The 27,351-nt window shown below is 36.5% G+C and overlaps 2 protein-coding genes across 3 annotated transcripts; one reads left to right on the top strand and one right to left on the bottom strand.

The window, feature by feature from the left end:
- Positions 1-84: 84 nt before the first annotated feature.
- LOC145580266 (BES1/BZR1 homolog protein 3-like) lies at positions 85-5,230 on the top strand. The gene is made up of 2 exons (XM_081637684.1): positions 85-438; positions 4,035-5,230. The coding sequence occupies exons 1-2, from the start codon at positions 226-228 to the stop codon at positions 4,815-4,817; spliced, it is 996 nt and encodes a 331-aa protein (XP_081493810.1). The 5' UTR covers positions 85-225; the 3' UTR covers positions 4,818-5,230.
- Positions 5,231-5,551: 321 nt separating this feature from the next.
- LOC145579271 (uncharacterized) lies at positions 5,552-21,378 on the bottom strand. Of its 2 annotated transcripts, XR_014099105.1 has the most exons (5): positions 21,052-21,377; positions 19,041-19,658; positions 18,401-18,596; positions 6,031-6,212; positions 5,552-5,928 (listed from the first exon to the last, which is right to left on the bottom strand). XR_014099105.1 is itself a non-coding variant. In XM_081636516.1 (4 exons), the coding sequence occupies exons 1-4, from the start codon at positions 21,127-21,129 to the stop codon at positions 5,873-5,875; spliced, it is 948 nt and encodes a 315-aa protein (XP_081492642.1). In that variant the 5' UTR covers positions 21,130-21,378; the 3' UTR covers positions 5,552-5,872. The 2 variants fall into 2 exon arrangements, 1 of the variants encoding a protein (XP_081492642.1); XM_081636516.1 differs by lacking the exon at positions 6,031-6,212 and having other exon boundaries at positions 21,052-21,378.
- Positions 21,379-27,351: the final 5,973 nt, after the last annotated feature.

The following is a 27,351-nucleotide window of genomic DNA, read 5'->3' as shown; positions in this document are numbered from 1 at the left end:
TTGGGGATAATACTCCCCCCCTTTAATGGCAAATTCGTAAATACTCCCTAACTCCAACCCCATTTCCTAAACCCTACTCATTTTTTACCTCTATCCTTCTCTCACTTTCTCTCCCCTCACAAAACCACACTTTCACTCTCCTCATTCACTCCTTTCTCTCTCTAGAATCCAAAAAACCACCCCCGGTTTTCCGATCAGTAAAGTGGTTTTCCGGCCATTGGTAAAATGACGGGAACTCGGATGCCGACATGGAGAGAAAGAGAAAATAATAAGAAGAGAGAAAGACGACGTCGTGCGATTGCTGCTAAGATCTACTCAGGGCTTCGCATGTACGGTAATTATAAACTCCCTAAACATTGTGATAATAATGAAGTTCTTAAAGCTCTTGCGAGAGAAGCTGGTTGGGTTGTCGAAGAAGACGGTACTACTTATCGCAAGGTAATCCCCTCTCTTTTTTTGTGTTAGTGGTAGATTTTGTGTTAATTTAATGTTATGGTCTCCGGAAAATCGTGAATTTTTCCGGGTTTAATTGAACCTACTTGTTTTTATCTTATCTCAAAAAATAAGGTAAATTCCCGGATTAGTTGAACCTAATGACCCATACTTGATCCGTCCCTAGAATGTAAAATTCCGGGTTTAATTCAACTGAACCTATTGAACCCATACTTGATCCGCCCATGGTTCGTGTCTCTGTCAGACATTTTTACCGGGGCGGAAAATTCAGAATTCACAAATTTTGATCTGAATTGATAATCTTGATTTTATTTGGGTTGATGATTATTTTTCTGGTAAATTATTTTTTTAATTGGTTAAAAGTGATGGAATTTGAGGTGGGAAATGGCGTACGGAAGAAGGTGTATGAATACAGAGCAATGTCATGCTTCTGGAAGACTCTGCACTTCTGTACTCGTATTACCCAGCAATGGATCTAAATTTTCAGGAGAGATTATTTTGTGTCATTATTCTGACATAATTACCCTTGAATTTACCGTTAAATAAGCTTTAAATGTCGTGTAGTTTTGTGTATGATTGTGAAGGGTAGAATTGTCATGTTAAGTATAATTCCGCCATTGCTGACGAAAAAAAGGCAGAAAGCGAATCAGAAACTGATGCAAATTTATTCTATAATTCAGAGTCGTAACAAACAGTCTGTTAGTCTTATGTGAACTTTGTCCTTCTGTCTTCATTATTTTCTCGGGATTCCAAATTTTTTATTTTATTTTTATTTTTATTTTTTGGGTAATGCATTAAATCGACGTATTTTAGCTTTTTATTATAAGGGGCTGTATATATCTTTTTTTTTTTTTTTTTTTTTTGTTTATATTGTCGCATAATTTGCCATTTTGCCCCTTGTAGAATTACAAATGTTTTTTTTTTTTTAATACATTACTCCGTATTTCGGAGTATTAAAAAAATAACAAAGGGGAAATTTGCTATTGTACTGATGCACTAATCGTTTGATTTTGTTACGTATGTTTAATAATGAAGTATGTTTTAAAATTAAATTTAATATACATTTATTGATATCTGGCAATATTTAAATGTGTTGATTTCTTGGTTCAATACTTTATCCGTCTTTAACTGTTACTCTTACTTGATTTTGATTTTATATGTGAGAAATATAGAGAGAGTGTGTCCATTTGAAAAATAGTTACTTTAATTATTGATTACATGATAATGTAAGACGGATAATATTCTAGAGTACCTTCCAATACTTGTAACTGGCTACTTCTATTATCTTTTGTGGTTAATTCCATAACAAATGTAATACAATGTACTCCCTCCGTTATTTTATTAGAGTTCCATTTCTCTTTGCTATGTGAGTAATAAATGTTAGAAATGAGATTTTAATAAAAGGAAGAAGGGGGTATCTCTAAACTAATACGAAGTATAATACTTGCAATTAGTTAACTCCTCACTTGTACTACCAAAATGAGTCCAAATAAGGTGAGATAAAGTACTCTTAGACAAAAATTAGTCCAGAGACTAAACTCTTTCTGACATAATCCTACGCCCCTTACATTTCATTTCCGCAACTTAACTCCGCTACCGATGTACTCCCTTCGTCCCTATGTTGTTCTTAAAAGATTGTCTCATACCAAAAATATCGATAACGGACCATAATTAGTTAACTCCTTAATCTACGTAAGGTGGGGGGTAAAAATGGAGAAATGAAGTGCATTGGGAATTTGGGAGGGTAAAATTTAAGGTAAAAAAGCGAGATTCCCGGGAAAAAACTTTTGGAAACACGAGCATGGGCATGCGTGGAGGAGAGAGAAAGAGAGTATTGTGGGGTTGATAGGGAACGTGACTCGTGATGACACACCTGTGGGCAGTGGGACCCACTTTTTATTGTGTTTGTTTTATTTCTCTTTTTGTTCGTTTTGGTCAAGGTGAGGGCCCCATTTTGCTTCATTTTTCTTGGATTAGTTTTATTTAATTGGTGGAAATATTAAAAAAAAATAATAATAATAAAAAAAAAATAAATAAATAAATTGGTGGAAATATTGGGGTTATGTTTTCATTATTTTATGTTATCACTAATAATAATGATAATAATCTATGAAATTATGAAACCGTGTGCCAATTAGTATAAGCTGGACTATTATGCCGTGTTTATTACGTTTTGAGGTGGTAAAGGAGTTTTATATAAGTTGATTTTTGACTTTTTTGGGGTCTGAATGTTTAGACTGAAATTAAATGAGCAATTTTAACTGAATTCAAATGTATTGTGCATGGTATTGTGATATGGCACTCCAGTACTCCTTCCGTTCTTTGTATTTGGTATCGAAGTACTCTGTATTAATTTGTCAAAAAGATTTAACTATACGTAGTTAAAGATATAAGTATATTTTTTTCATAGATAATTAGATATGCATTGAAAATCGTGGAAAAAAAAAAGTCAAATGAGAAGAAGATCAAATAAATTAGGGAGATAGAGTTGAGAATATGGAGTGTAGAGCAAAATTAGAACTTGTTTTTACTAATTCTACTCTTGGTTTTTTAAGGGCTATGTTTAGCAATTTAACCATGAACTAGACATAGGCCACATAGCTCATGGTTGAAATAGTGGTTGGAATGTCTTTTGATTTGGAATGAGTGGTAGGTGATGATATTAACTAGATTAGTTGGTATAGTTTCAAGGGGAGGGGACGGAGATGGAGACTTGATTGAAATTGCATTTCAAGGTAAAGTTAGGATGATGAAATCTACGATAGTTTGTTAGAATAATACATGATAAAATATCGATGTCCATTTGCTATGTGTGGCTAAGGTCAGGGAAGTAGGAACACGAGGGGAAAATGAAGGTGGTGGGACAATGGGGCTACAACCCCATTTTGGAGGTTTTGGACCATGGAGGAGACAACTCGAGTGTAGAGGCCCACACGGGTCCTATACATGGGATTATGATGTTTATAGGTTAAGAGACAAAAGCTCATGGTCAATATTTGGTCATAATTTCGAATGGTCTGGCACCTTCTGCTTTCTTTTGTGAACATTTAACTAAAGAGGAATTGAATTGTCAAAGGATCTAACACAATGAATAATCTATTTGCCTTTCCCATCATGAGTAAATTCAACTCCTAACCATGATGATTTTGCAAGGCATGAACAGTGAATCCCAACCTAATTAATTATGCCGAAAAGAGATCTCTCTTTATTATGTTCCGTGTGTGAGCCCGGTTGTGTAAATATACAATTTGACCTCTGTAGCACACACATTTGCACCTACACTTGAGAACATGATGACCTGTGAATAATTGCAACTGTACTGAGAACATGCTCTCTAGCTAACAAACTGCGATGTCATCTGGTGTAGGATGTTTCTCAAAAAGTATGAAACACCTAATGACCTAAAGTTGTGTATGTAAGTTCTCCGATCTGACTGATACACAGCAGATTGTAATCCTTTATTTCAATCTATGTTTTACCGGAGTATGTGATGTTCTGAGATGTATGAGAACTGTGCTCCTACCCTGCTTCCACTTTTTATTCCTGTTGTTTTTTGCTCATAGAAAGCATTTATTTTTCAGGGATGCAGACCCTTGGAGTCCATGGATATTATTGGTGGCTCTGCATCAGTAAGTCCATGCTCATCGTATCCAGTCAGTCCTCGAGCTGGTGCATCCTATAACCCAAGTCCTGCTTCCTCCTCTTTCCCGAGTCCTGCTCGTTCATACTTTGCTCCTAATGCCAACGGCACTGCTGATCCTAATTCCCTCATTCCATGGCTGAAAAACCTGTCTTCGTCTGGCTCTTCATCTGCATCTCCAAAGCTTCCTTATTTGTATGGCCCTGGAGGCTCAATAAGTGCCCCTGTGACACCTCCATTGAGCTCACCGACCTGCAGAACTCCTAGAACCAAGACTAATGACTGGGATGATAATAATGTTGCCCCACCATGGGCCAATCCACAGAACTACTCTTTACCTTCTTCGACACCACATAGCCCTGGCCGCCAAACCTTTCCTGAACCTGGATGGCTTGCAAATATCCAAATTCCAAATGGTGCACCCACATCTCCAACATTTAGTCTTGTATCCTCCAACCCATTTGTCTCAAGAGATATGGTGATGGCTGCAGATGGGGGTTCAAGGATGTGGACCCCAGGTCAGAGTGGAACGTGCTCACCTATTGTTGCTACTGGGTCTGATCGTACAGCAGATGTTCCTATGCCAGACGGAATGGCAGCTGAGTTTGCATTCGGTAATGGAATGACAGGAGGCTTGGTTAAGGCGTGGGAAGGAGAGATCATTCATGAAGACTGTGTACCTGATGATCTTGAACTCACTCTTGGAAGCTCAAGAACAAGGTGATCACATTGTACAAACAGACTAGTTCTGCGACATATTTAGAGTCAGGAGGTCATCTGCTTCTGCTTTCCCTGTCCAAGAGTGCCTAAAATTTGTCCCCTGTGTTTAGTTGATTGCATTTTCTGGGATGACAAATGATTTGGTTTACTGGAAAAAAAAAAACCGGAATTTCTCCCTGCTACCTTGAGGAGAAGATGAGCTGGGTGAACATGGATAGTTTTGTAATGCGGGTGGTTTATTTAATTCGTTTATTTTTCCTTTTTAGACCTGGTTAATTTTCCAAAATTTGGGGAAAAAGGGAAAAGAAAAAAAAATCACAATACCTATAGGCTACAGCATTATTAATTTTGATTTGTTTGAAGACTGGATTTGTGATTTATAAGCTATTAATACCAGATTAGAGATTGGTTTGTGTAGTCCTGAATTGCTAGAGCTCTTTTTGCATTCTTCATATCTGTGACTTCAGGCTGCTATGGCCTTCTTTACAGCATCGTGCTACAAACAACCTTCACATCCAAGCAAACATGATAGATGATACTCCCTCTGTTACTAAATAATAATTTGACGCTCTTGCTGAAGATCATTTTGAAGGAACAGCTATAACTACAACTTTGTATCATCTAAAATATTAGTACTAATTAGAGTAAATATAGGTTTTATTTTTTATTTTTTTTGAACAAGAATATGAAAAAGGAAAATATAAAGTACTTACGAAAATCAAAAAGTTTGGTGCCAGAGTGTTGTATTATTGTCTATAAATCATCATTACTGTTCGAAAAATTATAATAACCACTCGTACAATTAACTATGATTAGAATGAATTCACATTAGTAAGCACTTGAGCAATCTATGTACATGCTCAACAATACTACAGTGAATATACAATTATATCATTTGTGGAGTTGCTTATGCTTCAATATGACTCGAAAGGCTCGATTAATCTCTTCTTTTGAATCATCAACATTTATCATCACCCTTATTAGATAGACTACACTCATTTCCATGATATCATCCAAACTAATATTTATGAAGCGAATGCCCTCGATTAGTAGTTGAGATCATATGTCCCATCTATGTCTGATGTCTCGGCAATCATCAAACACTCCTCTCTTTTCTGATTTTGACACATCAACAAACATAATAAGAAAAACATTTTAAGAAATGAAAATTGGTGTAGTAAACAGATGATGTGGCAAAATTAGAGGTTAAAACATACGATTTGACATAGAATGAGACAGATGATCCAGCACACCAAGTGATTAATTGCCAGGTTTCTGATACAGATCTGCCAGAGCTTGATAGAGAATAGATGCAGCAGGAGGACTGGGCAATGAACCCATCAAAATATCCGAAGCACTGATAAACTGACTCCCATAAAATCGAGTATTTTCCCTTGTCCTAGTGGTAAAAATATTTCCATCCAGTGAACATCCGAGAAATGCACCCGAACAAAGATTTTATAAAAAGACGTATACAACAGGACATGACCACAGGAGCCAAAAAACAGAAAACAGAAACAAGTTTCCAGATAAGTTACTTAAAACGAAAAACTACAAATGTTGAATACACTAGAAAAATAATGGTTAGACCATGTTGAGTTTTCATTAATGGACGAGGGATGATGTAAATCTGCATCAAGCAGATCATACAGAATAATCTGAGGAAGTTATATATGGCGGGTAAAAACCATTCCACCGTTTTGTACCTAATTAAGTCTCACACTGCTGAACTACTAGATTGTTACATTTTTCATAGTTCCTAGCAATCAGCTTGATGGTTTTTTTCCAAAAGGCATATTTTGCACATATAAAAGCTTTAATTAGTTGGCCATGCTGGCACGCTATCTGTTGGAGTTTATGATGGTCAAACATATTTTGACTTAGTTTGTAAGTTGCTTCCTTCACTCAAATTAAGTTTGTTAATCATGTAATTAGTTTGGAGAGTATAAATAGGTTGTATATCGTATTAGTTCATTCTTAACACAACATAATAAAAAATACACATTTTACTCTTTCTTCCTCATCTCTCTCTCTACTGACCAAAACTCAAGCTCTTCTTTAATGGCTTCCCTCTCTCTCTTCTCTTTTCTTCCTCCTTAGATTCACAAATTTATTATGGTATCAAAGCCAGGTTGGGTTGTGTTGTGATCTGGCCAATATTATGGACAACTCAAATTAGAAATAACCATTCATGACCCAACTTGCGGGCGTGGCAAACTGGATACCCAGTTTTTTGACCTTGAGGCTGATTTCTTTTTCATTTTCATCCATATTTTTGAACTCCCTTGCCTTCTCTCTCTAACTTTCCCCTCAAACTCTAACCTTCAAACTCATCAAAACCCATCAAATCTCACTCAAATTTCTTCATTATACCATCACAAAACATCAAATTCAACACTTTCACCATTCTCCATCAACAAAGGTCCGAATTTTTTGTGGTTTTTCATGTGTAAATCTTGAAGCTTGCTTGGGATTCTTGTTCTTGAGGCTAGTTGGAGTTAATTTTGGGCACAATTTGTTGGTATAATCACCTCCTCTCTAGTTTTATTTGAATTTGAAGCATTGCTTTGGTGATTAAATTTGTTATATATGTGGATTTATTTGGTGAACTTTGATGTGTGAATGGTAGTTTGTGTTGAAATTTGTTGATTATTCTTTGTTAATTGTTTTTTGTTGGTTGAAATTTGTGATTGTTGGTGGTTTGTCTTCGTTGATTTGTGTTGTTTGGTGGATTGTGGAGTGTGTGAATTATGAAAGTTTGGTGTAGTAAGTGGGATTGTTGCTTGATATTGGAGTTGTGTTGCTTGAATCTTGGTGATACTTAATATGGTGGGTGGTTCTAAGAAGAGAAAGAGTGGGAAGGAGCTTCAAGGATCCTCTTCTCAAACCCCTCAAAACACCGAGCAACCACCACCACCTTTGCCACCACTAAAATTCTAACAAACACCACAAGCCCATATATGAAAACTTGCTATCCCGAAATATCCGACCCACCAAGAACTACCACAACAACCAAGCTTAGCATAGATGAGGATTGTTGGTTCTTATTCAACAATTTAAGGTTGGGTTCATTTGTGACTAAAGCATACCTAACCTATAGAGAGCCTACCCTTGAATTTCTAGCCTCGTTTGAAAGCCATGCCACCGGCAACAAAGACCTTGCCATCTCCTTCCAACTTTTCAAAAAAAAAGAAACCATGAATCTTCGTCAATTCAATCAACACCTCAATCTTAACTCTGATGCCACTTTTCTTTCCTGAACATGAAGGTTTACATGACTATAACCCCCTTAAATGGTGGAAATGCATCTTAAGAAAGGATAACTTCAATGCCTAGTACACCTTAGCTAGTCAAATCATACACCCCGCCCTTCGACTTCTACACCGAATTCTTGGGTATATAGTTTTTAGTAAGCAAGACTTGGATAAGATAACTGCGGAGGAAATCTGGATTTTGGGCTTGCTGTGAGCCGGATTTGGGCCATAAAGTGAATTTTTGTTATCTTTTCACCAAGTGTATTGAGGCTATTCTTACGGGGACGAAAACGGGGGAAATTCATTGTGGGGGTATGGTCATAAGGTTGGCTGAAAAGTTGGGTCATTCGGATAAGTTACGTTCTTGCACACCTGTAGAAAAGAGTGATAGCAGCGACATTTGGTTTGATATTAAGCAGTTGAAAATCATGAAATTTATTGCGGATACAGAGGATAAAAGAAAAACATGGAGCATGCTTGTCTCCCTTGAGCATCATTATTTCCTCCCCAATCCGGAGTTCAATTCCTTCACTAGGGAAGGAGTTAATCACCCATGGTGGGTGAGGAAGGATACGGGTGTCCTCCCTCAAGCAAGAATGGAGGATGATGGAGATGATAAAAAGGGTGGTAATCAAGAGGTGTATGAAGATGAGGTGGAGGCGATTCCTCCTATCCAATAACAACAACATCAAGGAAGAAGAAGACAACAACAACAACAATACTAACAATATGATTACCAACAAGAGATGGAGGCTATGAGAGCGTAAATGGAAAGCATGCAACTTAGCATGCAAGGTATGTTCGTCTCTCAACAACACAATTTCTTTCAAACAAATGCACTTTATGATGTTAGTGTGCGTAGAGGGGATGTCACTCCTCCGATTAACTATCTATATGTGCCGGCTTAACAAGGGCCTGTGCCATCTTGATGGGGTGACAACCAACCTACGTACCTTTATTGGCCGGGTCTCTTGGTCCCCGATGTGCCAAGATGCGAGTTTCCCGACGAGTCCGATCACTATGATTATCGGGTGTCGGATGGGAGTGATTATAGGAGTGATCCTAACTACCCCTACAGTGATCCCTCTCACCCTTTGCCCCTAGTTCAACTCGACCCATATGACCAATTATTCTCATCCCAAATAGACCTTTTCAAGGGTCATTATGGGTGGCCTTCCGGTTACACCGGAAGTTGGGACCCCCATGTTCCCCTATCGGGCTTTTCATATAATGGTTGGGGTGGGGATGATAATGGTGCCAATCCTAGTGGCCAATAGTTTCCCCCTTGGTTTGTTTATTTTCCCCTACCCTTTTGGTCCCATCATTTCATTTAATTTGCATGTGAAGCATCAAGGACGATGCTCTTATCTAGTGTTGGGGGGTGTTTGAGTCAAAGGGGAGTGTTTTTGGTAAGTGTAAGGGAAGGCACCAAGGACTCATGGGAACAATAAAGGGATTTGTGTTTTGGTGGTGTTGTTGGGTGTTGATGTTAAGCGCTTGGTAGCATTGTTTTTGTTGTTGTTGATCAATGATGTCTTGGAATGATGATGATGATTGGATAATGAGTTGAACTACTACTACTAGTTAGCTCCTCATGATTCCACGAAAGATTGGAAAAAGATACATTTTGTGGAAACATAAGGTCATCCCGACATCTCAACTATACATACTCTCTCCATAGGGTTGAAATCCATCTCTCTCCATCGGTATTTGACCTCACCCCTCTAAACTCTAAGGGTCTTTACTAGGGTTGTAATGTCATGGCTAAAGATAAAGATAGGAAAATAATTTTAAAATTTTGAGGCAATTCCTAAGTGAAGCAAAAGAGTTGCCAACTCTCAAAAACAAATTTAAGAAATAAACCAAATCTCAAATAAACAACCATCAATAGAAATTTCATAACATTACCACACTCATTCAAGGGGAAAAGAACTTCAAAGCTTCCTCTCTCTCTCTCTCTCTCTCTCTCTCTCTCTCTCTTTTTATATATTTATTATTATTATTATTTATTTATTTATTTATTATTATTATTATTCATAAACTCTTATTTGGTGTCCTTGCCTTTTTTAACTATGGACGATTTTTTCTTAAAACTTCATTTGATTTTCTTAAATTGCATTCTTCCTTTCAAACTTTTCTTGCATATTCATATTCAAGCTCACATTTCAATTCCTTACTCAAACCAATTCTCAAATTACTTCTTGTTCATATTCAACATGCTCAAAACTCAGACCTCGAATGCCAAATGCTTCACTAACTAACAGGGTAGGTTAAACATAGACCATTTGGTTTGTAATGTGGTTAAAACAAGAAAGGGAAACATTAGGCTCAAATTGATTAGCAAGTAAGTTCATGCAAAATAGAAAATCAAATTTGTAACTAAACAAAAAGAAATATAAACAAAATTGAGAAAAGGCGCCCTTTTCCTCCCTTAAAGTTGCTTGGTCACAAACTCGGAAGGTACAGAACAATACAAGGATTAAGATATGCATATTCGAGGATCCTTAAATGTTGCACAACAAATATGATGAAGGCTAGAACAAATTAAACCTCACAAGGGATGGAAAGTAAGCAAATACCAACTAAAGGGCTTCAAATTCACAATAAAGAGCAACTCCATCTTACCACTTTCCCGTAAAATAAGGATTCAAACGTCCTCAAAAGCTCTTAACCTTGCTACCTTAGCTTAAAATTTGTCTAACTCAACCACAAGCACTCTCAAACTATGCATTCCATCATCAATTAAGAAGAAACAAGCATTCTAAGGTACATTATCAAAGCACTCAAATCCTAATGTATGATCAAAGCACTCAAATCCTAATGTATGAGCAAATTCCAAAACATATTCATTTCATCTTGCCATAGTCATGTTTGTCACAAGAAAAAGGAAAACAAAACCAAACAAGAATAAAGAAATCAAAAAGGTTCACAAATAAGGCAGATAAATCCTAATAAATCCCAATCGCCATACAAGTGATCGTTCGATAACAACATCAACGATCCGAGGTTCCTTAGAACCAAATGAAAACATCCTCGAACCATTCAACTTCTTTCTAAACTAACCTAAACTAAGCACACCAAAAGAAAGAAAGAGAATAAAGGGAAAATCTCACCCAAATGTTTCTTGAAAAAAAATAAAACAACCTTACAATATACCATGGCTCCATACGTTGATTTCAAAGCTCTTCAAGGCTACAAGAGCGAGAGATAAAACAAAAACACAAACCATACAAAGAAAAAAGGTAAGAGAGAAAGAGAAGGAAAATCTACAAACTCAAACCTTGGGCACAACCGACTACCCAAACTCAGCTCATTATCCAATCATCATCATCATTCAAGACATCATTGATCAACAACGATAAAAACAATGCTACCGAGCGCTTAACATCAACACTTAACAACAAGACCAAAACACAAATCCCTTTATTGTTCCCATGAGTCCTTGGTGCCTTCCCCTACACTTACCCAAAAATACTCCATTTTGAATCAAACACCCCCCCCTCACACTAGATAAGAGAATCGTTCTCGATACTTCACATGCAAATTAAATGAAAAGGAAGGACCAAAAGGACAAGGGAAAACAAACAAACCAAGGGGGAAACTATTGGCCACTAAGGCCGGCACCACTATCACCCCCACCCCAACCATCATATGAAAAGCCTGATGGGAGGGCATGGGGGTCCCAACCTCTGGTTGAGGCCACCCATAATGACCCTTGAAAAGGTCTAGTTGGAATGAGAATAATTGGTCATATGGCTCGGGTTGAACTAGAGGCAAAGGGTGAGAGAGATCAACGTAGGGGTAGTTAGGATCACCCCTATAATCACTCCTTCCCGAAACCCGATAGTCATAGTGACTGGACTCGTCGGGAAACTCACATCTTGGCACATAAGGGACTGGGAGATTGTCCAATAAGGGTACATAGGTTGGTTGTCATCCCTCCAAGATGGCACGGGCCCTTGTTAATCCGGCACATATGGATAGTTAACCGGAGGAGTGACATTCCCTCTACGCATACTAGCATCATAAAGTGCATTTGTTTGAAAGAAATTGTGTTGTTGAGAGGCGAACATACCTTCCATGCTAAGTTGCATGCTTTCCATTTGCGCTCTCATGGCCACCATCTCTTGTTGGTAGTCATATTGTTGGCGGTGTTGTTGAATAGGAGGGATCACCTCCACCCATCTTCATCCACCTCTTGATTACACCCTATTCATCATCTCCATCATCCTCCATTCTTGCTTGAGGGAGGACACCCGTATCCTTCCTCACCCACCATGGGTGATTATCTCGTTCCCTAGTGAAGGAAGTGAACTCCGGATTGGGCAGGAAACAATGATGCTCAAAGGAAACAAGCAAGCTCCATGTCCTTCCTTTATCCTCCGTATCCAAAATAAATTTCATGGTTTTCAACTACTTAATATCAAACCAAATATCACTTCCATAACTTTTCCCTACAGGGGTACAAGAACGCAACTTATCCGAATGACCCAACTTTTCCGCCAACCTTGTGACCATACCCCCACAATGAATTTCCCCCGTCTTCGTCCCCGTAAGAATAGCCTCAATACACTTAGTGAAAGATAACCAAAATTCACTCAATGGCCCAAATCCGGTTGACAGCAAGCCACAAAACCCGGATTTCCTCCGCGGTTATCTTACCTGAGTCTTACTTATTGAAAACCGTATACCCAAAAATTCGGTGCAGAAATCGAAGGGCGGGGTGCATGATTTGACTAGCTAAGGAGTACTTAGCATTGAAGTTATCCATTTTTGAGATGCATTTCCACCATGTAAGGGGGTTATAGTCATGTAAACCTTCATGTTCGAGAAAGAAAAAATTGGCATCGGGGTTAAGATCGAGGTGTTGATTGAATTAACGAAGATTCATGGTTTCTTGTTGAAAAGTTGAAAGGAGATGGCAAGGTTTTTGTCGCAGGTGGCATGACATTCAAACGAGGCTAGAAATTCAATGGTAGGCTCTCTATAGGTTCGGTATGCTTTAGTCACAAAGAAATCCAACCTTAAATTGTTGAATAAGAACCAACAATCCTCATCTATGCCTGGTTGTTATGGCTTTGTGGTAGTTCTCGATGGGTCGGATTTTTTGGGATAGCAAGTTTTCATATATGGGCTTGTAGTGTTTGTTAGTATTTGAGTGGTGGCAAAGGTGGTGGTGGTTGCTCGGTACTTTGAAGGGTTTGAGAAGAGGATCCTTAAAGCTCCTTCCCACTCTTTCTCTTCTTAGAACCACCCACCTTATTCACAATCACCAGATTCAAGCAACACAACTCCAATATCAAGCAACAACCCCACTTACTACACCAAACTTTCACAATTCACACACTCCATAATCCACAAAATAACACAAATCAACCAAGACAAACCACCAACAATCACAAATTTCAACTAATAAACAACAATTGACAAAGAATAAGCAACAAATTTCAACACAAACTACCATTCACCCATCAAAGTTTACAAAATAAATCCACATATATAACAAATTTAATCACCAAAGCAATGCTTCAAATTCAAATAAAACTAGAGAGGAGGTGATTATACCAACAAATTGTGCCCAAAATCAACTCCAACTAGCCTCAAGAATAAGAATTCCAAGCAAGCTTCAAGATTTACATATAAAAAACCACGAAAAATTCGGATCTTTATTGATGGAGAATGGTGAAAGTGATGAATTTGATGTTTTGTGATGGTATAATGAAGAAATTTGAGTGAGATTTGATGGGTTTTGATGAGTTTGAAGGTTAGGGTTCGAGGGAAAAGGGGAAAGTTAAAGAGAGAAGGCAAGAGAGTTTGAAAATATGGATGAGAATGAAAAAGAAATCAGCCTCAAGGTCGAACAACCGGGTATAAAACCTAGTTTGTCGCGCCAACGGGTGGGGTGCCGAGCCTGCGGCATTCTGCACATTATGGATAGTGTTTATAAAGTGTGTATAAATATTGTTTGATTAGGAGGAGATAGTCTTCTCTCCTAATTTTAGTGGTTTTATGGGTATTTCTTGAAGATTTTCGATTGGTTTATGGGGTTTCATGTTCTAGATTTAGAGATTAAAGATTGTCTCGGATTCAAGGTTCCGGGCTTTGCTGCCGAAATTATTGTCCGTGAACTTCCGTTTCTGGGTTCTTGTTAAGCCTCGTTGTTGGTAGCCACCACCGTCATCACTGCGAGTTGCTAGCATGGTTGCTGTTGATGTTTGTGCCTTTTTTTCTTCGATGGTAATTGAAGGAAGTTGGGTGTTTTCTGGTTCAATATTACTTCTTACATTCTTGTGTGAAAATCTGATATAATCCTCACGCTTTCAATCCTTTCTAGCTTGGTGATTTGGTGTACGTTTTTTGGTGTATATTGATTGATTCGAAGTATAGTCAGAAATTTTAAATGATATTGTGGTTTAAGATTCTAGTTACCATTGGATTTGGGTTGTTCTCGATTGAATTGAGGTGTTTTTTGTATGGTTGGATGATGATGGATATTGCTTGCTGTGGATATTGAGTGGTAGCATACGTTATTTGTCATTGTTTGGTGGATTTTTCGGATTGAACTGATGATGATTTGTTGAAGTTTTTAGTGTGACCAAGAAGGTCAATTGTGAATAATTTGTTGCCCATAGAGGCTTGTCTTCGACCATAGTGGCTTGTTGATTGCCCATAGAGGTTTGATTTTTCCCATAGTGGCTTCTCATTTTGCCCATAGAGGCTTTGAATTTTGAGGCTCATAGTTGGTCATTTTGTTGTGCCCATAGAGGCCTTCTTTTATGATCCATTGAGATCAGTTTTTCAGACCCAATAGATGGTCATTTTCAAGACCCATAGCGGTCAGTTTTGTTGTTCCCAAAAGGTCAGTTTTGAGATCCTTTGTGATCATTTTTGGTGAGACCCATTGAGGCTCATTTCTTTAAAGACCCAAGTGGTCAATCTCAGACCGAAGAGGTCAAATTTTCAGATTCTTTATGATCATTTTCTTCTCTTTTTTAGCTTCTAAACACATTCTCTTCCACATTCATTCTCTTCTTATTTTTCCATTTACATTGGAGCTATAGTGTATTGCTATATTGTTGGAGATTGGTTCAATTGTTTAATTTGGAGAATAAAATAAGAATCTGCATTGTTGATGGTGTTTCTCAACTGCAAGTTGAGTGGTTGGAGATCTATGGTGATTGTGTAGTGTTCTGGTATGAGCTTGTATGTATGAAGTGTGACAGCATGTATGAATTTGGAGATCTTTCAGTGTTTAAGATTGTGGGGGGTATTTTGGAGACTCAAGACAGCATACAGCAGTAGCTATCTAGTGATTTTTGGTTCGACTGGTAGTATCTGAGATTGGTGTTTTGGTATGCAACAAGATAGGTTAATAGTTCAACATGTTAAGTGAATGGTGATCATGTCTTGGTGTCTTTTTCATACAACATGAATATGAATGAACTTCAAACTGGAATGTTTTTGTAACCATTCCAGTTTGAGGGGGAATGTTAGACATTGAGAATATGGTGTAATTGTCTGCTGGTATACGGTATAATCATCACATTTGCAGCATATTGTTTGATCTGTGTTGAGATCGTATAGAGGCAGCAGTGGTGGTGAGAGTTTGGAGCTTTGAGCATTGGGTCAACAACGACACCACTTGTTTGTGCATGTTGAAATTGCATCCTTTGATGCAGTAGGTCTCTCAACCTAACAATGGAAGCTACATTTGTTCAAACTAGAAATGTTTCCCATTTCCAGTTTGAGGGGGGGTGTTGGAGTTTATGATGGTCTATTTTGATGACTTAGTTTGTTAGTTGCTTCCTTCACTCAAATTAAGTTTGTTAATCATGTAATTAGTTTGGAGAGTATAAATAGGTTGTATATCGTATTAGTTCATTCTTAACACAACATAATAAAAAATACACATTTTACTCTTTCTTCCTCATCTGTGTCTACTGACCAAAACTCAAGCTCTACTTTAATGGCTTCCCTCTTTATCTTCTCTTTTCTTCCTCTTTAGATTCACAAATTTAACACTATCTTCAACTTATAACCATAATAATTTTCCACATTTAATAATAGGAAAAATTAACATAAATAATCCAAACTTTTCGTGATCTTTCAATAATAAGTCGAACTTTGATTTATTACATAAAAAAAAAAAAAAAAAAAAAAAAAAAAAAAAAGCACAACTTTACCGCTACCATTCGATTATTGGGTAAATGAAAATTTTAACTGAATGATGGAGGTTAACTTGCTTATGTGTCATGGGCAGTTGATGAGTTGGAGGTTTTTTTTATTTTATTTTTTTTAAAAAAAAATTTGCTTGTTTTTTTTTTCTTGTTGTTCCATTTCAACGGTCCATTTCTTTCTTTTGTTCCTCCATTTATTTACATTCTTCTACATTCTTAACCTCGACTTTCAAGGTAACTTTTTTTTATTTTTAATTTTTATAAAGAACATGGCTGGACGTGGAACAACCTCAAATGTGTCTGGCTCATCCGCAAATTCGTCAAAAGGCTAATTACCCACAATTGAAATGTAGGTGTGGGAATGATAGGGTGGTGAGGACGATGAAGTCAAGGCCAAATTCACTAATAATGTGTAATATAATATTTGTGTACTTGCTTTATTGATGAATTCCCTTAATTTCATAATTAAAATGGAGCAAGGAATTACAATAAGTTGCTGTGAATTTTGGGTGTTTGTGTGCTAGATGTACGTGAGCCAATATACAACAATATTTTACTTCTGACTAATAAGTACGGGGACACTACAGCATTTTATGAGCCAACATACGACAATAGCATAAACAAACATAACTTTTCATGTCATGTATTACAAAGAACCATGCTTGGCATAGATGTAATGAATTAGCCACATTAAACAAGATACTCCCTCCGTTTTTAAATACTTGCTCTATTTCTCCATGCGCTGAGTTTTAGGAGAAATTGGATAAAGCAATAAAACATGAAGGTAGTGGGGTAGGTGAAAAAATTAAAAATTGTAGATTACAAAAGTAGTTGAGAGAATTAAAAAAAATATATGATTTATGTTGGGTCCACTAGTTGAGAGAAATGAATTAAATATTATAAAATCTTTCCAAATAAGGAAATGGAGCAAGTATTTAAAAACGGCCGGAAATGAAAAGTGGAGCAAGTATTTAAAAACGAAGGAAGTACTACAAAAGTACAACATTTCGTTAAAAAAAAATACATAAATTCAAAATAAGTTTGTAGGGGTTATCATTACATTACAATCATTAAGTCCATAAAAACATAGTCATGACATTAAACATTTCCTAAGATTCGTGAACGGATGAAGTTTGGCTTGATTGTGGCCCAAATGTTGATATATCGATCACAAAAGAAGGAAATGGACCGTTGAAATGGAACAAAAAGAGAAAAATTAAAAAATTAAAAAAAATAAAACAAATAAAAGAGGTTCAACTAAAAGAACAAATTTATAAAAAAAAAAGCAATAAAAAAAACCTCCAACTCATCAATTGCTCATGCTACATAAACAAGTTAACCTCCATCATCCGGTTAAAATTTTCATTTACCCAATAATAGCATGGTAGTTGTAAAGTTGGTTTTTTTTTTTTTTTTTTTTTTAATAAATCAAAGTTCAACTTATTATTGGAAGATCACGAAATGTTCAGATTATTCATGTTAATTTTTCCTTAATAATAAAAATACTCCGTAAGAATTGACTTTTGTAAGATTTGACCTAGATATTCGAAACTGCATACAGATAAAACACAAGTGAATCAGTAAAACTAATTTAAGCTCTGTGAGGTGAAGGGAAAATGATCTCGATGTTAGGAGTAAGCCCATAAGAGCCTATACAATGATGGTCATGAGATACGGTACACAGGTGAGAATTAGATATTTGTCTGGAGGGGTGGTAGTATGTGACTAGTTATTTTGAAGTTGAAGGTAACAAATTCTTCAAGCAGATTTGTTTCTCAAGATGTGCTACATATCTAGCTAGTTTCTTAGGGCCTGTTCTCTTTGGATTATTATCAGTTCAGTTCAGTTTAGTTCCAATAAGTTCAATTCAATTCAGTTCTTAATTTTCTTCTCTCATAAAATATTCAGTTCAGTTCAGTCATAACAGGCCCTTAGTTAACTAGATATAACCTACCAATAAAAACCTCTAGCCCAACCCCCCTACACTCCCCATCAAAGAAAATCAAATGCTTGCCACTGAAATGAGAGCTGGAAGCACCAACCACAGCTCCATCCCTTGATAACAGCATATTATGAATATATGGCATACATAAACAGTACATCCATAATAATCTTTAAGAACAAGCTCATGCTTTAGGAAAGTTAACCAAAAGTACCTTTGCTGCAACTATAGGTATAACAAGCACTGTAGCCACCAATACCAGCCCGAACATCAGCCCCAATGGTCCTTCCAGCAGTGCCTATAGCTCCGCTCATTCCAGCTCCGACTGAAATATGCCCACTGCCACTAAATGTGTTCAGAGCATCAGCTGTTCTTAGCACAATAATGAAGTCTGTCAATTCACCTCCAGCCTGAATAGTGAATACAGGATAATCCAATATTATTTAAGGAAAAACAATGTGACCCTGATTTACAAAATTAAAGCCATAACTGGTTCTACTATAAACTATGTAAGTGCATCAAAAGTCAATATAAAGTGTTATGCAACATCTGTATCTTCTTACGAACCATCACACAATCATTTCAGTGCTGTTCATCAGGCAATCTTGGATTGCGGAGTTAAAATTTAAACACTACAATCACACCTTCATTTATTGATTTTTTTTTTTTTATACATCTATGGTCTTAAAAAGCGTACCAAGCTATGCTCAAAGTTTGAATATCAAATATATCTTTTTAAAATCAGTTTCTCTACATAAGCAATTAGGAAAAAAAAATTATAAATAAACAAAAAAACAAAGGGCAAGGCAAAACATAAGATCAACAGCAAGCAAATTTCCAGATAAGATGCTAACCTGAGCTCCCCAACTTACACCAAATAATGACATTGCTGATGGACGAGACCATGAACCGTCTTCCCTACGTGCAACTACAATTCCTGTACCAAGAAGATGGAACCTTGCAGGTAACAGGCTCCTACCTTTAGTGCAGTCACCACAAAAAACACCTCCACAAAATTGGCAATGATGCCTTGAACACATGATTTGATGAAAACTTAGACCACACAACATACAAGCCGAAGCAGCACTATCAGGCAACCACTTAGGAGGGTCCATCTCTATTATTTTATTTATGACAACAAGATTAGCCTCTGTAACGGTCGCAGCTACATCTTTCCATGCTTGCTCCAGTAGGTGGCCAGAAACAAATGAAAAGTTGAACCTCTGCAAGCCACTAGACGCCGAAGAGCCAACCTTTTCTCTCCCAGCAAGTAATAGTTCAGCAACCACATCCCACATTGTCAAGTCTTTATCATCTCCCAACCAACAATCTTTCTCCTGATAGTAGCCTCCATTTGAGGGTAATCCATGCATCCACTCTTCATGCTCGATTTCTGATATTGGGGGTATTGAAATAGGGATCCACTCTCCAGTTTCTTCAACAAGTGCGGCATCATCATCGAAGTACTTTGGCTGTTTTAAGTGACAATGATCATCTTCAGTAGGAATGACAAGCATATAGTCAATGTGACCAACTAGAGCAGTGTATACTTTGTTCATAATAGACACAGGGCTTGTTTGAGGTATACATATAACTTTTACCTTTACAATCAATGACTTTTTAATTACTGCAAAAGATTTTGCTAATTTAAACTGCATCTATTCACCGCATCAAGCAAGAACATTCAATAATGCAGCATATGATGGCAAATAAGTCACACAAATAAGGATGAAACCACGCGTATATAATTTGTTAGAAAGAATTACTAGCCACATCAGTAAGCAGCTACACCCCCAATCCCCTAGTCACAAGCTCACAACCTTCAAATTTTAGTGATAAGGACATTGCCTATTTGCATTAGTATAAAATTCCCAAAATCCCTCAAGATGGAGTCTGAGTAACAAGCTGAATTACCCAATTCCAAAGAGCAAAATCAGTATATTGGTAATTACATATATTGATATATGCACATATAACCCTGCCAACAAACAAACAGAAAAACATAATAAGTAAAGCTTAGCTAGTTATGTCACACCTTAGCTATAGTTTCTACTTGCTAGTGTTCACATTATCCTGTCCTACAAAATGTTAATAGTCAATGTCCTCAAATGGCTATTGCCGAATTCTCTTCTCAGTTCACTTACCAAGCTTGCCAGCAGCACCTGTCTACAGCTCGCTCTCATTCCTCATCCTTCTCACCACAGAGTATCCCCTCCTATTAATCTATTATGCCACAGACCTACAGAATACCCTAAAGGGCAACCCCCCACCCCGTCCCCATCTCCAGCCCCGGTTCCTGTCCACCTCATCCTATTGGCAAACCTATAGTGCACCTTAATGGGCAACCCCCAGGTCCCCCACCCCATCCCTATCCCTATCTCCAGGCCGGCCCCGGTTCTTGGCCACCTCTTCCTATTGACAAACCTATGGAGCACCCTAATGAGCAGCCTCCCACCCCAAGTTTTCTTTCTTCTTCCAATTGATCAGAACCGAAGTTTAGCCTTGCTATACTAGAAGCTTGTAACTTTATGTTATGTTCCATTAATTGAGCATCAATTTGCAAAGATACACAGCTGAATTCCTTAAATATACTAATCATGATCATATTTTCAACAACTTATTTTGATTTTGACAATGATATATTATTCATCCAAATATTATGTAGGGCAATTAACCATTTGTAATAGACAATTTCTTAAACATTTAAGCAACTTCACAATCTAGCAAATACAAACAGACCAATAATTAGGAAAAACATACGAGTACTATACTAAATATTCATATTAAAACAAAAAAAAAAGCTTAAACAATTCTAAAGCAGAATTACGGAAACAAAAGGCATGGAATTAAATAAATTTATCGTACCTTTGTAAATTCCAAAAGTTGGGTTTTTGAATTATCCGGTTGAGGACATTCGGGGTTTTTGTCACCGTTGATATCCATAATTCAATTGCTTTTTTTTTTTTTGAAAGAATTCAATTGCATTTGTTTGATTATTTACTCAACACAATCGCCACAAAAGACGCAGTAAAAAATAAAAACTACGGAGTAAAAAAAATCAAGAAAAGTTGTGACTTGGTTGTCGGAAACTCGGAATATCCTTATCTAAAGCTTAATCGAAAAACTTGGAAAAGAAATCAAGTGGCAAACTTGTAACTTAATTGTTTAGCTCGATGCAGAGACATAAGTCAAGAAATGTTAATGGTGTTCAGTCCCGGCCCTTAACATGTGCGGCCTGAACCTCCTTATGTGGCTCAGTGGTAAATGTGTAGATTTTTTTTTTCTTTGGTGTTTAGAGAGCCCACAAGGACAGGGGTGAGAATCGATTCCTTCTTTGGTGTTTAGAGAGCCCATAAGGGCAGGGGTGAGAATCGATCCCACAACCTCCTAGTTAAGGGAGGAAAGCTCTAACCACTTGATCTATCCCTCACTCTAAAAAATGTGCAGATTTTAGTTTTGGAAGGTGCATGGTTTGATTCCCATGGGATTTAAAGTTTTTTTTTTTTAATCTTTCTTTCTCTCTCTCTTTTATTTTTTTATTTTTTTTTTCTTTTTTCAAGAGTTTAGATACCCATCTATTATTAAATGTGTGCTCTATTTTTCATTTTTAGCCTTAAGGTTTAGACACTCCTTCTTTTTTCAAATATATGTGCTCTATTTTTTATTAGTCATCATTGATTTTTTTTTAAATAAGTGTTTATTCCTATATTTTGGAAGATTGTAACAATATTTTAATAGTTTTATCCCCAATAACGGTCTTGATTCAATTTCTTTTTTTTAAAAAAAAAAAATTTCTAATCACTCTCTACCCTTTACAATAACCTATAAATACTTTAATTTTTTTTTTGTTGCTTTTCAACGTATTTTGCTTGAATATTAATTTAATATATCTATTTCTTCATTCTAAACCTCCGTGATAATCAAGCGGGACACTTATTAGAAAGCGTGAGATTATTATACATTTCATTAAACAGGGGGAGGGGGCTAATTTTATCTCAATTGCACAAGGCCTCCATAATAGTTAGGACGGCCCTATGGTGTTAGCGGTTTTAGTAGAGGCAATCCTAAATTTTAAACTTGGCTTTTTTTTAACACCAAATCTCATGTCTAAACTCGTAAAAAGTGACGGCTTTGTCAGGCCAAAGTGAACTATTTGAACTTTTTTTGGCCAAATTTAGATTTTTTAACTAAAAAAAAAAAAAAAAAATCAACTTGCCAAAATCCGCCCCTTTTCCGAGCTGAGTCGTAGTTGATCACCTCTAGTTTTACCCAAACTATTAGGCTTCGTTCATTTCACCTTATTTTTGCTGAACTAAAATTATTATTACTGAAACAAAATTATATTTGTTGAACTTAAATTATTTTTACTGAACTTAAATTAATTTTACTGAACTGAAATTGCTTTTGCTGAACTGTATTTATTTTTACTGATTTTCTAATTATAATTCTTCTTTAAGAAAATTGAATTTACTGAACTGGACTTATTTTTACTGAACTGAAATTATTTTTACAGAACTGAAATTAATTTTACTGAACTGAACTTATTTTTACTAAATTGAAATTATTTTTACTTAATATTATTTTTAAGGTGAAGTGAACAGAGTCTTAGAGAGATTGCTATACATAACATGGTGTACCATACACCCATGAATGTTTTGTTCTCATTTTTATAATTGTTTTTCATTTAATTTGCTTTTTTCGTTTATCATCATGGTGATAAAATGGGGCTTGTTTATCCAAATCAGATTCATACCTTATAAAAAGTTTAAGATAACTCTATTGAATAGATTTTGGATATTTATATCCACTAAAATATTTATTTATTTATTTACCCTCAATAATGTTAATTGGCCTTTTTTTTTATTACTCTTAGCAATAGTTTGTGGACATTTATACTCCTAAAAATATTTGTTTATACATTTTCCATCATTGGTGCTGCCAACATTTGAATTTGTGATATTAGGTTTAGCCAAAAGAGATCTCGGATATAGCTAGCTATGGGTGGGCATCGCACGTGTTGGGCTTCCTAGTATAATATAATACTAGATGAAAGCCCGTGCGATGCACGGTTTTTCATCTAAGGTTTTAATTATTTGATTTATTGTATTTAATAATTTCAGACAAAATTACAAAATTTTAATTTTAAATTTTTTATTCATTATAATTGAATTTATTATATATAAATAAATTGTAAATATGATATTTCATCCGTTACATAAAATCTTTAATGGGGAAAGATAGATTCACCAACTACAGTAAAATGTTAGCAAAAATAAAATTGTATTTGCCACATGATGTATGTTAATTTTGCAATAATCCTAAATCATTATTGACCAGGCCCGCACATTTGCCAACACAAAAATTTGACCAATAATATCGTTAATAAGGAATAAGTATAAATTATAAAAGTTGATATTAAAAATGAAGAACGCATGTTAATAATCTCTCTTTGTCCAATTTATTTTGGGATTATGTGTGTTTCTTTATTTCTTCAATCCCGAAAACCAATAACCTAATTAAACGGTTAATTTTTTTAAAAAAAATAAATTATATTTGCCACGTGACATATGTTAATTGGTTCAAAAAAAAATTAAAAAAACTAAAATAAATAATAAAATAAACTAAATAAAATAAAATAAAATCCCAATCTAATAGAGCCACCACCAACGCCGGTGGCCACTCCCACCCCAGCCCTACCTCAAACCCCTTCTTTTCCCCCAGCCTCGGAAATGGCTGATGTTGTGCGTTATAAAAGAGGGAGGATCGCTTTCGAAGGTGGAGGAGGGGAGGAGGATTGATTTAAAAATATTTTTACAAAATTATTAATTTTATGATAAAATTGAATTATATGAGTGATCAATAAGTATTCTCATTATTTCGCATAAGTAAATATCAAATTTTGGGTCATTTCACTAAGGGGCTTTGTGCGATCAATCACCCTACACACGCTCAAAACCATCACTGAATGTATAACCATAGCATGGTGCAAGGATAAGAATTACCCCACTAACAGCTACTTCCTCTGTTCTTTTTTACTTGAGCCGCTTTGACTTTTACATTCTTCACCACCCCTCTATTGTCCGTCTTTTGAAATTATATGTACTGAAAAATATTTTGATGAGAGATATTGTTAAAACCGACCCAATAAATACTATCATAATATATAGGAAATTTTGTCAGAAAAAATCATTTACAACAACTTTTTTGTTGGAAAAAAAACTTATAAATTTTTTTTGGCAACTAGAAACTAGATTGTAAAATTTTTTTTGTTGAGGACAACCTGAAATCTCTAATCACTCAATTAACCTCTAATTTTCCATTAATTCTTCTAATTACTTATAACTCTCACTTAACTATAATTAAGTTAATTTATAAATTAAAAAATTAAAAATTAAAATAAAAATCACCCTCACCACCACCAGCCAGCCATCCACCCTCTCCTTCTCCCCAACCTGTGGCAGCATCCCCCTCCCTCATCTCCAGCCGCCACCTAGAAGCCCCCACCCCCGTCGACCAACCTCCACCGCCGAACCGACCCCCTCCCTTTCCCCTTTACCTTCGCCGCAACCACCCCTACTAAACCCTAACCCAAAATTTCCACCCAAAGAAACCACCAGCACTAGATGTTCTTCTCCTACGGTCAGTTATCTCTCTTTCTCTCTCTTAATCTTGATTTGTTGTAGTTGTGATGGCATTGTTGAGTTTTATTAGCTTTTTGGTTGATTGAATTGACAATGGATTGAATTTTTATTAATTATTTTAGTGGAGAAAGCCAAGAGGAATTCGCTTGATGAAATATCGTTAGTTCGGACAGCGAAATCTAATGGTAGATCATCAACATCTGTTCGAACTGCTGCCGCACCGAAATCAGTACTAGTATCAACACAAGCACCGGTACCTACACTGAAATCGGTACCAGCACCAGTACAAAGCACCGGTACCAGTAATAACGAAACTACCACCAATCCTACATGGACAATATGGTGGGAATTAGTTTTAAACCCGATGTAAATAGGGAATTATTTTATCTTTAAACAATTTTGAGGGAAATTGTTCAGTTATTAATAGTTAAAATACTATATTACCATGCATAATTAATGAAACAAGACAAGTCAAAAAGAAGAAGGGAGTAGTTCACTACATTATCAAATTAAGGCCGTTTTCCGTTATTAATTTCGTTCCAATTAAGCATAATCCTCCAAACTGAAATCCAAAAAGCTCCCTACAACTCTACAACACAAACAAATATACAAAATCCTCAAATACCAAAATCTCTCTCTACTTCAATGGCAGCTACTAGAAGCTTCTTTCCTTCAACTCTCACTTTTCTCTTCTTCCTCCTCTTACTCTCCACTACTTCATGCTCTTCCATGGCAGTAAGATCATCAAGAAACTTACAAGCAGCTTCAAATCAGAAGCAGCAAACAAGAAACACCCAGAAAAATCAGATCCCAAATTGCGGCGAAATCTTCGACAATTCTCGCTGCACTTCCAATCCTAAATGTCGATGGTGTCGCAGCGATGTGCTTGATTCTATGTGTACTACTAAGCCTGAAGCTTGGCGCCTTCCTTCCCAGATCTTCACCTGCGATTGAGCTTATTGCATTCATTTTCTCTCTCTTTTGACCAGTTATTGACTGATTTATTGAAGGTCTTTTGGGGTTAAGGGATTGAAGTTATTTTTTAGTTTTGGGTTTTTAAAGTTTGACATTATTTTGTTTGTATGGGATGAAAATTAGCTTATTTGGTTAAAGTTTTAGTGGATCTATGGATGACTCGAGATCGTATTCCGTGGAGTGATTACTACCCTGTTTTGGGTTTTTAAAGTTTGACATTATTTTGTTTGTATGCGATGAAAATTAGCTTATTTGGTTAAAGTATTAGTGGATCTGTGGATGACTCGAGATTGTATTCCGCGGAATGATTACTACCTATGTGGCTTTGTTGTGTTTGGTGTTCAATACTAAATTTGTTGTAATTGGAGCAGCTATTAATAGGAATTATTATTCAGCAATTCAATGTAAAGATCTGTAATGGATTGCATAATCTGTTGGTTGAATTAATGGTTAAAGTTTGGATTATCTATGTAATTTTTGGCTGCATTAATATGGATTGTGGGCAATTTGTTGATGTATACAGTTGTTTTTGGATTTAATTTAATTTTAGGAAGTTACATATGCTTTACTAAATCAAGAATGGTGATGTAGGCATGACTTTTGCACTTTGTGACTTTACCCAAAAACATAATTATAGTTATTAACTTTTTTTTTTTTTTTTTTGACAAAGAGAACTAAAAAACATAGCTAAGTAACTCCCTACGACGAGCCGTACCAACAAGAGAATGAGCAGCAGCAACAGAAGAACGGGGCACCTTCATAATCTGGCACAACAAAAAGGAAGGCAAAATATTGCGAATCTCCTCGATGGTCTAGACCACCGAAATATCCAAAGACCCAGGAGCCGAAAGAAGTCGGAAAATAGTCTCACAGTCAGAAAGCAACAAAATCCGAGCGAACCCCCTCTGGCGAACATGCTTGAGCCCCCAAAGACAAGCTAATAACTCTGAATGAAGCGCAAAACTAGCCATACAAGCACGAGCACCACCCCCTAAACAAGAATGGGCCTCCGAACTCCAAAGACACCAACCCCCACCAGCATTATGAGTGTCTTTATCCCACGCACCATCAAACTCCAAAGCAAAATCACAAATATCAGACGATTGACCTCGGAAAGTATGAGACAAAGGAGAAGTAGGGAATCCCGGCGGATAAGGCCCCGAGACATCAAGATAGGCACGAACTTTCTGGCTCCTATTCGCCCAACTAGAAGCTAATTCCAGAATAGAATTGGGCGAATAAACCTCTGAACGAAATCTGACATTATTCCTCGTCACCCAAATCGCCCAACACAGGCCAAAGAAATGATCGAGCTGACTCCATTCCTTGGTAGAAATATAACCCAAACCAAGCTCCATGAGCCATAAATGAAAGGAGCAAAAGCGAAGGCCGACGTAGGAGTCCAAGTCCCAGAATTCCAAAGCCTTTGAGTAAATAAACAATCTCGAAACATATGGTCTACAGATTCAGAAGTCAGACCACAGAACACACAAGTGGAGTCAACCGGGAGGCCTTTACAGACTAGCAAACTACCCGTCGGGAGTGCATT

This window comes from Chenopodium album, chromosome 14, assembly GCF_948465745.1.
Source record: "Chenopodium album chromosome 14, dcCheAlbu1.1, whole genome shotgun sequence".
Classification (NCBI taxonomy): domain Eukaryota; kingdom Viridiplantae; phylum Streptophyta; class Magnoliopsida; order Caryophyllales; family Amaranthaceae; genus Chenopodium; species Chenopodium album.
This window is presented reverse-complemented; position numbering and strand designations above follow the sequence as displayed.